The sequence below is a fragment of the Microtus pennsylvanicus genome, chromosome 2 (assembly GCF_037038515.1).
Source record: "Microtus pennsylvanicus isolate mMicPen1 chromosome 2, mMicPen1.hap1, whole genome shotgun sequence".
NCBI classification, from domain to species: domain Eukaryota; kingdom Metazoa; phylum Chordata; class Mammalia; order Rodentia; family Cricetidae; genus Microtus; species Microtus pennsylvanicus.
Window position 1 is genome coordinate 100,509,336 of NC_134580.1, and position 13,771 is coordinate 100,523,106.

General features: G+C 45.5%; 1 protein-coding gene across 2 annotated transcripts in view; it reads left to right on the plus strand.

Moving 5' to 3' along the window:
• Positions 1 to 1,377: 1,377 nt before the first annotated feature.
• B2m (beta-2-microglobulin) overlaps positions 1,378 to 13,771 on the plus strand; it is a 48,577-nt gene continuing 36,183 nt past the window's right edge. The window contains exons 1-4 of one of the 2 annotated variants that reach the window (XR_012909701.1): positions 1,378 to 1,517; positions 4,250 to 4,528; positions 5,034 to 5,062; positions 6,237 to 6,351. Coding sequence is in view for 1 of the 2 variants with exons in the window: in XM_075961987.1 (XP_075818102.1) it covers positions 1,451 to 1,517; positions 4,250 to 4,528; positions 5,034 to 5,047 (360 nt within the window). In the remaining variant the exon portion in view is untranslated. Of the gene's footprint in view, positions 1,518 to 4,249; positions 4,529 to 5,033; positions 5,063 to 6,236; positions 6,588 to 13,771 lie in introns of those variants that run through there. The other variant, XM_075961987.1, reaches the window with a different exon arrangement.

The following is a 13,771-nucleotide window of genomic DNA, read 5'->3' on the forward strand; positions in this document are numbered from 1 at the left end:
ATGAACTTAAATATAGTAATTTTCTGTGATACAGTAAACTAGAAACGAAACAAAACAAAAAAGCCCTGTAGTTTTCTAGCTTCTGAAAGCATCTTCTAGTCAATTAATTCAACACTAATGTGTTTAGTATAATTTAACATTAATAGTTCATGTCTTAAATGTGTTGAGTTTTTTAAAACTAGATGAAGAAAAGTATCTTAAGTTATGCTTTTATGCATAACAATTATTCTTATATTTCAGACTTACAGAATGGGATGGCAAAATAATTATGATCCTTAAACATTACTGGATAAAAATACTATGTGTTGGGTCGGCACTGTAGGAGTGGGTATCTGTTTATTATCTCATTAAGGTCCGTGGAGAATATTCTGTTTTCTCTAGTTTAGACACGGGCTCCACACTAAAGATTGTTAATGGTTTTAAAAACATGTCAAAGAAATCCAGAAATTATGTGCTCCTTGGGGAAGCCCAGCCCGAAGTCGCTACGGTAAATCCCAGACCCTATGCTCCACTTCCGCTTCCTACTGCGCGCTCTCTAAAGCTGGTGTAACTTGGCGGCTACTCGTGGCGGCTGTGTCTCCAGCACCCAGGCGGTCACCGCTTGTCTCTGTCATGCGCGCTGCTGGCCAGGAGTTTAACTTCCTTGATGGGTCCATAGCTGATGTAATAAACACTCTGAATAAAATTGCCTTTGTCTTCCAAGCGGATAAAACAGGACCCCCAAGGGAACGCCTCTCAGTTTTATCGACCTTATCCAGAAAAAGGATTTATTCGTGGACTCAGGTCACTTCTTTTTCCACTCAGTTTACCACACTGTTCTAGGGCGGAACTACTAAGAGAATGGTCTGGAAACTCAGAGCTCTGAGCCGTTGTCTTTCCTCCAAACCTACAAACAGAACTGAAATTTACCTAAATTTAGCAACGGTACCCGAGGACGTGCTCCCAAAACTCTCAAAGGAGAAACCTGGGGGAAGCAAGCGAGAATCTCTGAGCTGCCCTTGGGGCAGGAGGGTCTTTGGCAGGGAATCCTGAAACCTCATTTGAATTCCTGGGCTGGATTTATAACCCAAGGTTTGATTCAGTTCTGCCAGCTAATGCTCTTAAAAGAGAGTCTGGCTTTACTTTTCAAGAATGAAAACTTCAGGTCCTAAGCTCTTCTCGGACTGGGATACTGTTGGCATTAGAACGAATAGAGCTGGATCAGCCAGTAATCCCTACATCAAGCTCAGGGTGAGAAGGGTCCAGCCCCGGCTATTCCAAGCACCACGGGACTTTATAAGAACATGAAACTGAAAATGGGAAAGTCCCTCTTTAACCTAGTTCAGCGTCACGAGCTAGGAGACTGGTGACGGCCTCCGGATCTGGGTCTTGATTGGCTGCGGTTCTGGGGACTATAAGAGTGCGCGCCCAGCACCGGGCGGCACTCATTCGCTCCGGATCAGCGCGCAGAATGGCTCGCTCTGTGGTCGTGGTCTTTCTGATACTTGGCTCCCTAGCCTGCTTGGATGCCATTCAGCGTGAGTGCCTCTTTCCCCTCTCCTAGAGTTAATTTTAACTTCTCCTTAGTCCCAACGGAATTAGCTAGGGTTGGATCTCCCGGGGAAGGGGTGGGGGTCCCGCCGCCCCCTTGTTGCTGCTTTGAGGCAGCGGTGTGGATGCGGCTGATTTGCGACTGGGTGGACGAACAGTCAGCGCTGGAGGTAGGAAAACTTTCTCTCCTGCTCTTTACCTGCCGGAACCCTCAGACTCTCTGAGCGCAGGGAGAAGGGTGGGCCTGCTCTGAAGGTGCGGAATAGAGAGCCTTGAACGCCTGGAAGCCAGGGCTGGGACCCGGGGAACCCGGGAAGTCAGACCGCGGCCGTCCAGCCGCTTTTGCACTTTAGGGCGCCTGGGATCCAACGGAGCCAAAGTCTAGAGAGATGGGCGTGGGTCCCAGCTCTGCTGTTTCCAAAGCTTTCTGATCATTAACTTACCTTGTCTCATTAATGTTTTTAAAATAATCATATAGGCTGCTGGGTATGACAGTTTATTGTAATGCTGAGGACGCTGCTTGGTTTATAACTTTGAAACTGCGCCTACCATGTAAACATTATGGTTCCTCTTTTGGGGAACCCGTGGCATCGAGATTTTAAGTAATTTATTCACACAAAGGATTGATGGCAGTCGGGATTAGGAAGTGAGGTTGATTTATGCCATCTGGGGTAAAAGTAGACCTTTTGGTTGTAACCCTCATTTGTTTCTAGAAGTGCCCCTGGCCTTCCTGGGTCATAGTCCGCTAACTACGCTGGGCTGCCTTGGGCCTTTGGTCCTTCACAAAGGCGTTCCTTTTTGGCACACTGCCTGGTTCTTTCCAAGATACATAGAACATCTACTTTCAGTTTTGAAAACGGAAAGTTTATCAAAGTCAGGGAGATTGTGAACGCTGGGGTAAAGATAATTCAATATAGTTACCGAGACTCTTGAGGATAAACAAATTACAAAGTCACAGAGGTAGCAAAGTGGCAGAGCCCAGATTCAAACCTAGCCCAACACTTGTCTTAGTGGTCCAGGAAGAGATCGTTGTTTCCTAGAGGTTTCCAGGAAGGATGGACCTGGCCTCTGACCTCTGTGGCATTTATTATTCTTGTTACTAAAACCTCAGATTATTATATGACGTACTGGCTTTGGGGGAGCCTAGGCAGTTTGGATGCTCACCTTAGGAGACCTGGATAGAGGTGGGAGGTCCTTGGGCTTCCCACAGGTCAGGGAACCCTGATTGCTCTTCGAGCAGATGAGGGAGGGTGACTTGATCGGGGGAGGGGGAGGGAAATGGGAGGCGGTTGAGGGGAGGAGGCAGAAATCCTTAATAAATAAATAAATTTTAAAAAAATAAATAAATAAAAAATAAAACCTCAAATGCAAGGAGCTTTCCGGCTTATCTTCACTCTAACTACAGGAAAATTACTCAAAGCTTCACTGAAACCTTAACTCTAGTTCTTGACAGGGCTTCTAGATACGTTCAGCTGACCGCAGTTCCCAGAGGCTCCTCCTTCTTCCTGCTGCCTTCTCTATGTGGAAAAACAGCTGTCCTTTAGAGACCATTACTCCGAATATATGTGTATTTGAAAGTATATTATAAGGCAGGTGTTGTGACTCATGCCAGTAATCTCAGTCCTGGGGCGGCTGAGACAAGAGTTTGAGGCCAGTCTGGAGACTCAGTAAGACTTTTTCTCGGAAAGATAGCTAGAGAAATGGCTGGGGAAAACACAAAAGAGTCAGAGACATGGCTCAGCAGGTAGAGACACTTGCCCAAGCCTGAGTTTGGTCTCAGATTCCAGTTAGTGGGTGGAGAGAACCGACTCTTAAATCCACACAAGAGCTATGGTACTCATATACACACAGTCACACACATGCACACATACACACACACACACACACACAAATAACAATTAGAACGAGTTTATAGTATTTTCTTTCCATTCCCCTATATTGCCATGTCTAGTTAGGGCAACCATCTGAAAGCACTGACTAGAAATGCATGTTCTACTCCTGTGTCCATTGCTCCACTCAGTTCTAATGGAGTGTGTGTGTGTGTGTGTGTGTGTGTATATATATATACACACATATATATATATATATATACACACACACACATATACACATACACATGTATATATATTTCTGTAGATATTTAAATATTGTTCATTTTTTAGTTCATGAAATCAGAGCTTTGTTTTGTTTTAAACTCTAGGCTGGAACAGAGAGATTGTATCTTGGCCTGATTGACCCCTGGACTGAGTCACACAGGAACCTAAGGAGGGAGGAGATAATCCTAACCCTGCCGCCCCGAGGGGCAATGCTCAGCTTTCAGCTCTGTAGCAGACAATATAGGTCAGGAAGTCTAGGGAGGGGCAATAAGCAAAAAGGAAGGCGATAAAAAAACAAAAAAGTGAGAGGGGCTGACGCAGCAGACGAGGAAACAGATAAGGTGGTGCGGATACAGCCGAGGGTGTGCAGGACGAGGCATGGAATTTTGGAAAGTACGTGCGCCATGGGGTTTCTTAAGGGAAGGGATGAGCGCAGTTCTTGAGAGCCTCCAATAGAAGCTTCTTAAAACTCCAGCAGTCTACAAGCCAGGTAGGAAAAACCAAAGGCCCGTACAGGAAGTGAGAGCAGAAACGGACCTGGGAGGTACAGATGACCAAATGTAGCGTGGGGCACAGTATAGACGGAGGTGCAGTTGTCATCTGTCCTTCCCTGCCATCCTTAGGTCCCCCACAAGTACAAGTGTACACACGGAACCCGGTAGAGAACGGGAAGCAAAACTACCTGAACTGCTACGTGTCGCAGTTTCATCCGCCCCAGATTGAAATTGAACTGCTGAAGAACGGGGTGAAGATGGACAAGGTCGAGCTGTCAGATCTGTCCTTCAACAAGGACTGGTCTTTCTATCTCCTGGCTCACTCTGAGTTCATACCCAATGGGAAGGACAAATATGCCTGCAGAGTTTCACATACCACTCTGAAGGAACCCAAGGTCGTCAACTGGGGTGAGTCTTCACACTCTTCCTTAGTTTCTGGAAGCTTGATCTGTGTTGAGTCAGGGCCTAAAACTGCTTTGCTATTTCAAAAATTTGCATACTGAGATTGTTGGGGAATACCTCCACAGCACTGATCAGTGGAGCATGCTGGGTAGTTCACTGCTGGGGGGGGGGGCAGAAGCAGCGCCCACTGTCCTAGACTTCTTCCTGTGGCTTCCTCCAGTTTTCCTGGCAGCCTGGTGCACACAAAGTGCCAAAGAGCATATTGGGGAGGCACAGGCCTTGGCCTGCAATCCCAGCCCTTGCGCATCTACAATTCTGGACTGCTCCAGTACCTTGGCTAGGTGTGGCACTGAAGATTGTAGACAGGGGTGGATCTCTGTGTAGTTGTCAACAAGCACTCAAGGCTAGCAACAATCTATTTTACCAATCTTACTGTAATACGTTTGGATGTCTGTTAGTACTTAGCAGTATAAAAGTAAAATTTTTTTTTTTCCATTTTCTCTTTTCATAGATCCAGACATGTAATCAAGCATCATGGAGGTATGTTTCTTGACCTTAAGAAATGGGCCTTTGAGAGGGAGGAGGTTGGGGGTATAGCACAGGCCTAGCATGCATAAGGCGTTGAGTTCTATTCCCAGCACCGCAGGAAGAGACTCGTTAGCTTTGCTCTGCTAGGAGTTGCTTATAGACAGCTCTAAGATGAGACCTACCACTGTATGAAAGACGTTAATCAGGGTAGCTTGTCGGTAGCCACAGAAAAAATCCTTTGGGCTACATTCCTTTATCCTGCGGGTTGGCACCAAGGAGGCATGTAACTGCAGGCTTGGCTCTGCCACCATCGCTAGTCCTCTGAAGGGAGAAGAGAGACTGTTAGTGTGTGGCCAGAAGAGACCAACCGGCAGTTAGCTATACCACCTCAAGGGTTTGGTTGTTCTTTGTCTTCTCCTTGGCATTTCTGCCGAGAAGGCCTGGGACAATGAACCACTTGCTTTCTTTGTGTGGCAGAGGCCTGCTTTTCGGCCAGAAGAGCGGGGAGGCTGAGTTCTGCAGATGCCTTACCCCTCAGCCTTCTGTCCTGTCTCACTGGGTAGGCACTAGGTTTACCTTCTAAAGGATTCCAGACCACTCTAAGAAAGTCATGAACAGAGAATGTTGGAACTTCACGTAAAGACACTATAGCTGTATCAGAAGGAAATCTAGGAGCACGAGAGAGGGGAAATCAGGCATCTGTGTTAGATGCAGTCTAGTGGTAGAAAATAAATCACACTGTCCAGGGATCTTGAGGGTCAGAATCTCATTCAAATCTTGTATTATTTTATTTCTAGGAAAGGGGGATTGATTTGTGAGAGATAGTATTAAGAGACGTTGGATAACTGACCAAACAATCACCAAAGGGTGGAGCCAGGAACCACTTCCTTTAAGAAGGTGGTCGCACACAGAAGCTAGACCCAGTTGGTGATGACTGTAATGCAAATAAAGTACTTGCTCTACTAACTTCCTCCTTCCCTTCCCCGCCCCTCCTCCCTCCCTCCCTCCTTCCCTGCCCCTCCTCCCTCCTTCCCTGCCCCTCCTCCTTCCCTCCCTCCCTCCTTCCCTGCCCCTCCTCCCTCTCTCCTTCCCTCCCCCTCCTCCCTCCCTCCCTCCTTCCCTGCCCCTCCTCCCTCCCTCCCTCCTTTCCTCCATCCCCTCCCTTCCCTTCCCTTTTTCTTTTCAGATCTGAAGATGCTTCATTTGGACCAGTTTAATTCTAAAGTATTTCTCAGTTTTTAATATGCTGTACAATGTATGCATGCAGTTGGGAATACTAATGACACATTATCTTTATAACTGTCTCCAAAAAAGTGAAGACTAACATCTTAGATATCTGAAATATAAAACATCAATGAGTATTTTGATCAGAAATAAACCATTTTGATAATTTTAAAGAAAAATATCTGCTGGTAAATATAATTAAAAACAATAGTTAATCATATATCAAACCTTTTGTACATCTTATTAGTTGGATGCAATTATTCATCCTTGGCCTATCACAACATAAATCAGTTTTTAAAAATCTAAGAAATCTGAGATGTTTTCCTTTTGGTAAACACACGGACCCGACTGAAGTCTGCCATTGTGTTTAGCCATCCTCTCCCCCAACCCCATGGGTTACTTCCTCTTTGTTATTTTTACTCCAAAATAAAGGAGAAAAAAAGGGGGGGCTTTTGCTAGACATTGTTAGAGTGTTAAGTGGAGTGGTTTCTAGGTAGCCTTAAATGTCTGCTGTGTGCATGTGGCTTTTTATCACCTGGAGAGCTAGTGAGTGTCTGAAGAGGGTCTCACAGAAGCAGGTCCTGAACTAGGGGTCTAGAGGAACATAACTAAGACTCCAAAGCAAACCAATAGGAGAGGTTGGTGACAGGGACTAGGGAGAAACTGAGAGGAGTAGGGATTTCAGAAGTGCTGCTCTCACTGGGAGCTCTAGAGCGAAAACTACACCTTAAAGTTTGTCTTGGCAATGTGGACTAGCCTTTGCTGGTTCTACAGGGCTACATGATAGGACGAAAGCCCAGATACGTTGGTGTGCAGGTACTGGCATGCAGAAACCGAAGACTGGCTCTTCCTGCCGGATGTAGGCGGGGCATCAGCGGCTGCTGGTTTCCTGTGAAACTCTCTTGGGCCTCAGCACACTCAGTCTGAAAGTCGCACTACCAGTTCAGTTTCTAAGGGCTAATGTCAAAGTGAGGCTAATCAATTTAGAACTAAGTTTGAATCCTAATACAAAAGTTACTATGAAATTCTGATACAGTTTAGCTGTATTCCCCAAAAGTCCCTTTGTGGCTGGCCCTTTAAGAGGTGGGATCTAGTGGGAGGTCCTGTGGTGCTTCCAGAGCACTGAGATCTTCCTGAGCTCTGAAAAGGCTGTTAGAAAGGCAGCAAACCTGGCCCCTTCCGTCCCTTCTGCTGGTCTGATGTGTAATCACTTGCTCACTCCCATCTTTCCCATTGCTGTTGGTGTGAAGGAGGAGGAACCTTTGGCATAGAGTCTGTACTAATCGTTTAATTTTGAAATTTCAAAACTGTAAGTTAAATAAATCTTATTAAGTAGCTTGTGTCAAGTATTTTGTTATAACAATTAATTATTAGTTAATATTCACCATAACCCAAAAGTGAAGTAATTAATAGTAAGCTTATTCATTTGTTCGTTCAATTGTTATTATTTCAAATTTAGAATTATTCATTTATTTTTATGTATATGATACATGTACATATATGTATATTGAAATGTACATATGTACACTTCATGCATGCTTAGTGCCCAGGAAGTTCAGAAGAGGGTGTTAGATCTGGGACAGAGTTCCTTGGAGTACTAGGTATAGTGTTGGATACTCAGTCTCCTGTTTAATCTTGCTTGGTTAGTCAAGTTTCAGTAGAACTGAAGATGGTTGTGTTACTGCTGAGCTGAAGCAGGGTAGGGGAGCTTCATGGGAAGTTCTTCCTTCGCTTAGACATCACAAGACTTCAGTGGCAGCCTGGGAACTCAGCCGAAGGAAAGGAGATTGGGCTAGCACTTCCAAAGGCTGCTTCTTCCAGAAGCCAAGAGCTCAAGAAGAGCCTGGGAGAGGGACCTGGGACAAAGAACCCCAGCCTCCACCAAGAGACCTTACAAAGAAATTTGGTCATGGCTCTGTGTGTGTGTGTGTGTGTGTGTGTGTGTGTATGAAGGCTAGTCCCCTTGGAGGCCAGAGGCTGGAATTATAGACTTTGGTGCTGGCAACCAAACTTTGCTTGAAACTGCTGAACCATTTCTCCAGATCCCTACAACACACCTTAAAAATACCCTTATTACGTTGAAAATAACCCCAGGGCTGCTGGTAGAGGGGTGAACCCTTGCTACCTGTCCTTTTAAACTTAGGGTGCCAAGAAGGACTATATTTCCAACTTCCTGTACCTAAGTCCTGTGTCCACTGATTAAACCTTGATCAGTAAACCTGGCTTGTGTGTGTGTGTGTATGTGTGTGTGTGTGTATGGCTTCTCTGGCACCACACTTTGCCATATTGTTTGAGCCCCAGCTCTGATTCTATTGGCTCTGTGATACTTTTCTGAAATGGTGACAATTTAGGTAAAATTACCAAAACAAACAAAAATCCTAAACTATACCTTTTGAGTTACCTTGTACTTATTCAGTTGTACTTGCCAGACATAGCAAGTGGTCAACACAATTTCAAGAAATAAAACAATTTAAAACATTTTTACATGTGATTGTAAACCCAGATTATAAAGACTTGTGTGTCTGTAGGCTGCGACCTCTGACCCTCAGTTTCTGGATACTACAAGTAATGCCATCATCGGAGTAACCAGAAGGTGCCTTTTAATTTCCCGAAGCCTCACTGGGGACTGATTAGACAGTGGGACTACTGATGTAATCTCTGTGGGCAGATGGGAAAGGAGAACAATCGCCCTTCCCTTTTCCTACAAAGGGCTTTGGTGAAAGAGGAAGCTAGGGGGAAGTGGGTGGGGAAGTCCTTTTGCTAACCAACCCGCACCTTTTACCTGCAGTCTGGTGATGTGGCAACCCGCTCTGAGTGAGCAGTTCACAAAGCTTTAGGAGACAGGGGCACCAGGGCTGGGGAGGAGAAGCAAGACTGGCATTCTAGATGGAATTTACACCTTATCAACCTGTTTTGTGATCTCTGCTCTGCAACCTGAGGTGTCCCTTGACAGCCTTCTCCCTGGTTATCTCCATCTACACAGCCTAGCATGGTCCTGCCCCACCAGGGTAACAAACTCAGCACATGCTCCAGTTCTCCCACCCAATAGCTTCCCTGGCAGGAATTCTTGAGATGAAAAGGATAAAACAGATAGGTTCCCGATCAGCTGCTGGATGCTTACGTAGAGACGAAGTGATGGGCTTTGCTTTCAAGGGCTGCCCAGCCTCACTGGAAGGCCTCTCTTTCCCTGCCTGGAGAGGTAAAATGTAGTCATGGCCTGTGATTGTACGAGGCAGAGTGGAGAGCCTACCAGAGTCACGTATCTCCGTAGTGTTGCCTGGGTGACTAGGTTGGAGCCTGTGATGGAGTGCTAGGCACGGCTCCCACTCCTCAGCTCCACTAATTTCCTTCTGAGGCTTCCAATTGTCTACCAGGTTCCATGGTTTATACCCAAATCCCTACAGTAATGCTGTATTGTGCAGTATTTTTGCCACTGTGTTTGAGATATGTTGTTGGTTGTTATTTCCTCTTACTCTTTTGACCCTTTGGGGCCCACCACCCAGCTTCCAAAGGCTCCCAGGAAGGTAGTGGTCTCACTGGGCAGCAGGGGTTTGGTGGGGGCAGTTTGTTTTGTGTGCGAGCATGCACGTGGAGGGAGCATGCATGTGAGGGTCAGAGGATATCCTTGGGTATTGGTCCGTGCCTTCCACCGAGGTTGAGATAGGTTCTCTTTTCTGTAGGCTAGCTAGCCTGCAAGCTTCTGGGACCCTCCTGGCTCTACTTCCTGTCTTATGGTAGGAACACCGGGATTACAATGAGCTGCTGCACTTGGCTCTAAGCAGGTTCTGGGGATTCCAAGTCAGGTCCTTAACCTTGTAGGGCAAGCACTCTTCATACAGAGCCACCTCCCTAGACATTTCAAACAAACATATAGCTGAGGTTGGCTTTAACTCACTATGATCCTCCTGCCTCCATCTCCCAAGGGCTGGGAATAGGCATGAGCCCCCAAGCCCAGCTTTTCACCAGATAGTTCTAAAAAGAGGTGTCCAAAGTTAGGAGCAGCAGCCTCACTGCTAACAGTTTTGAATATTTATTAGCACACAGTTCTGTGGGTTTTTAAAAAGGATTTCTGAGACAAGGACTCACTCTGAACTCCAGGCTAGCCATGAACTGGTTGGTTTCCCCGCTTGTCACTCAAGCGCTGGTTTTACAGGTGTACATAACCATGCCTAGCAGCCCGCAGCATTTTCTGCCAGCAGAGTGTAAGTTTTAAAGGTTAGCCTTGTGCATCTCCCCTGCACCTTTAGTTTCAGTGCCCCGGGATCATGCAGGTAGATTTCTGATTGGAGCAAATGTGGGGTTTTGTTGTCCCCCCCCCCCAGACCCCCATGCTACAGAAGTCGTCAATCAGGCAGTGTTGGAGAGATCGTCCCTCCCCTCTTAGTTTGCATGAGATGAAAAGTTCCTGTGGTTTATACTCCTTTTTTCTGAGGCACACAAAAGACACAAGGCCCCCGGCGTGGCTCTACCAGTCTCACTGATCCTCTACAGGGAAGACAGAGAAACTGCTAGTGTGGTGTCCCCATGCCCCTTGGCTTCCGTGATAGGAGAGTGCTTTTTGTGAAACAGCCACTCTCTTCTTTTTCTCAACAAGCCAGAAGAGCAGCGGTTGTTCAGCCATCCAATTGGAAAGAAGGCTGGGTTAGGGCCGTAATTAGGGTGCTTGTACAAGATACTGAGCTAATCATAGCACCAAATATAAAAAAACTAAACATACCACGCAGGGCATTTAATCCCAGCATTTGGGAGGCAGAGGTAGGCAGATCTTCGTGAGTTCGAGGCTAATCTGGTCTACATAGTGAATTCCAAGGCAGTCAATGCTATGTAAAGAGACCCTGCTTCTAAAATCAAAAACCAAAACCAAACCAAAACAAGCCAACTAAACAACCAAACCACCTCCTCCCAAATATAATAAAACCAAACAAGCGAACAGAAAGGAGGCAGGACTGGGGAAGAGGCCATCCACAGGTGCCCCTCATTTGTTCACTCTCTCAGCCAACGTTTATTACATATCAATAGTGTGGTAGGCCTGGGGGTCTAAGAAGGTAGTCCTTCCTCTCAAGAAGCTCACAGTTTCTTGGGAGATATATAAAGCAAATAGGTTTTATGAAAGAAACAATGGAGTATAATCAGAGCTAAGATGGGAACAGCTGTAAGGTGCAGCTACATAAAGAGCTACCTCTCTCTGACTTCTCAGCAACTCTCTTGGCAAAGAGCGCCCTCTAGCAGAAGGGACAGCCTGTGCAAAGCCAGAGGAGCAAGGCATATGGGCAGTTATGCAGACAGGCACTACCCACTGCAGACAATATATTGGGTTAGAATTACTATAAACAAAACAGCAAAACTGCTGGCTCTGAGATAGTTCTTTACATGCCCTGGATGAGCATGGTCTAGTGCAAATCTCTAAGCTAAAAGCACTAGAGCAAGCTGTGTGAAAGCATCTTCCCTGCCTCCTTAGGGCCCAACCTCAGGCCCTGCTACTTGCTCAGATCTTCTTCAATAGAGGGCAAGAAGGTGGGAGGGAAAGAGCTGCCCGCTAAAGGTCCAGTGTCCTTGAGATGGCGGGCCAGGGGAGAGGGGTGTAAAGGCTGTCTCTAAAGTCAGGTGTATAGCTGCTGCTGCTGTTTGAGTTCTCTCTTCTAGAGCAGCCTCATTCAGAAGTGAGATCTGTAAACCTGAAGATGACATTACCAGGGCTGGAGGGATGGCTCAGCCTTCAAGAGCATGTACTTTGCTTACAGAGGACAGAGTCTGATTGCAGCACCCACATCAGGTGATTTTTACAACTACCTGTAAGTCCAGCCCCAGGGAATTTGGTCCCTCTTCTGGTCTTTGTGGGCATCTCTACACATGTGGTACACACATGCACAGGCGCACACACAAGATTAAATATTTAAAAATTAGATTACCACCTCGATTTAAAAGAACCCTACCCCAAATAAACTAAAATGAAAGGGGTTGGCAGGCCATTCCAATCCGATCAGAGTTTCTTGAAAGTGAATATGACCAAGGCAACTGACAAACTGTCACGGAACCTGCCAGACCTCTCTTTGGCCTTGCCTCTCTTCTCCAGCTCCTGGACTTTCCCTCCTCCTCTCATGGGCCCCGACTCTGTCCCTAGCAAACTAACAAGCCCAGGACTACTGGTCTGCAGCCATCCTGGGCCCACTGAGCAAAGCCAAGTTGCCTGTCTCTGCTCCCTGGCGGCCTGATGACAAACTCCATGGAGGTAAGTTTCCAACAACCCTGCAGGCTTTCTGGATAGTGTGGAAAACAAGATCATAGGAATGGGGTACGGACTGTGGATCAAGAAAGGAAATCAAGGTAATATTTAATGTATAGCTTTAACCTTCTATGCTCTCTCTAGGCCTTTGAAAAAACAGAAATAAGAGAGGAGAGTAAGAAACTAAGAAAATCTACTATAACTTTTGAATAACGGAAATAAACATTATACAAAAGTTTACTTTTTATTAATAACCTTATTATCTTTTGATGAAAATTATTAATTATAATTTTTCATACTATCACATTTGGTGTGTTAAGTTAAAATAGAGAAGTTAATATTTTTAAAATTAGATTTGTGTATTTTGTGTATGTGTGTGGGTGTGCATGCAATAGCAAGTGTGGAGGTCAGAGAACAATTTGCAGGAATCTGTTTACTCCTTCCTCCATGTGAGTCTCAGGGATTGAACTTGGGTCTTCAAGCTTGGAGGTGAGCATCTTTACCTGCTGAGTCATTTCCCCAGCCCAGATAAAGGTTTTAAATAGATTTTCTTGTTCTAAGACACCTTAAAACTAAAGGAAGTCAGACTTCTAAACTTTAGTGTTGTCAGAGAGACTAAAGAAAATTATAATTTATCAGAAGAGGAGAAATCCCACTAAAGCTCATCAAGAAATCCCCCCCCCCAACTTGCTGACTTATCATTTTCCCTAAATTTTTACTTATGAAACTTACTGTTTGGTGTTCTGATTTGGTAGGTTTAAGTTTTGAGTTGAGATTTCTTTATGCAGGTAGGTCTGGAACTCAAGATCCTCCTGCTCCACCTCACAAATGTTGGAATTACAGGCCCATCCCACAACAGCTTGAGGTTGAATTTGTCGCCTGCAGTTCTTTGCTCTGATGATCAGGCTCTAACCTCCTCTACTGCACGACTTTGAGGTCTGCTCACACTCTTCTTTGTCCTTGGCCACTGAAGGAAACTGAGCAGCAAATATTTTGTTTACATTTTCTGGAGGAGAAAAACCAACTGCCATTGCCTTGTCATACTATACTCTGATCCCTTTAAAGTCAAAGTCAGGAAGACAATAACAAAATAGAAGAACACACTTCCTCCAAAGAGGTTACACCTCCTAATCCCTGTCATGTATGTAGTCCACTCCCTAATGACCAAGCATTCAAATCTATGAGCCTAAAGGGGCCAATCTTATTCAAACCATCACACACTTCATATGACTTCAATCCTTTCAAATGTATTAAGATTTGTCTTGGGACTTAAC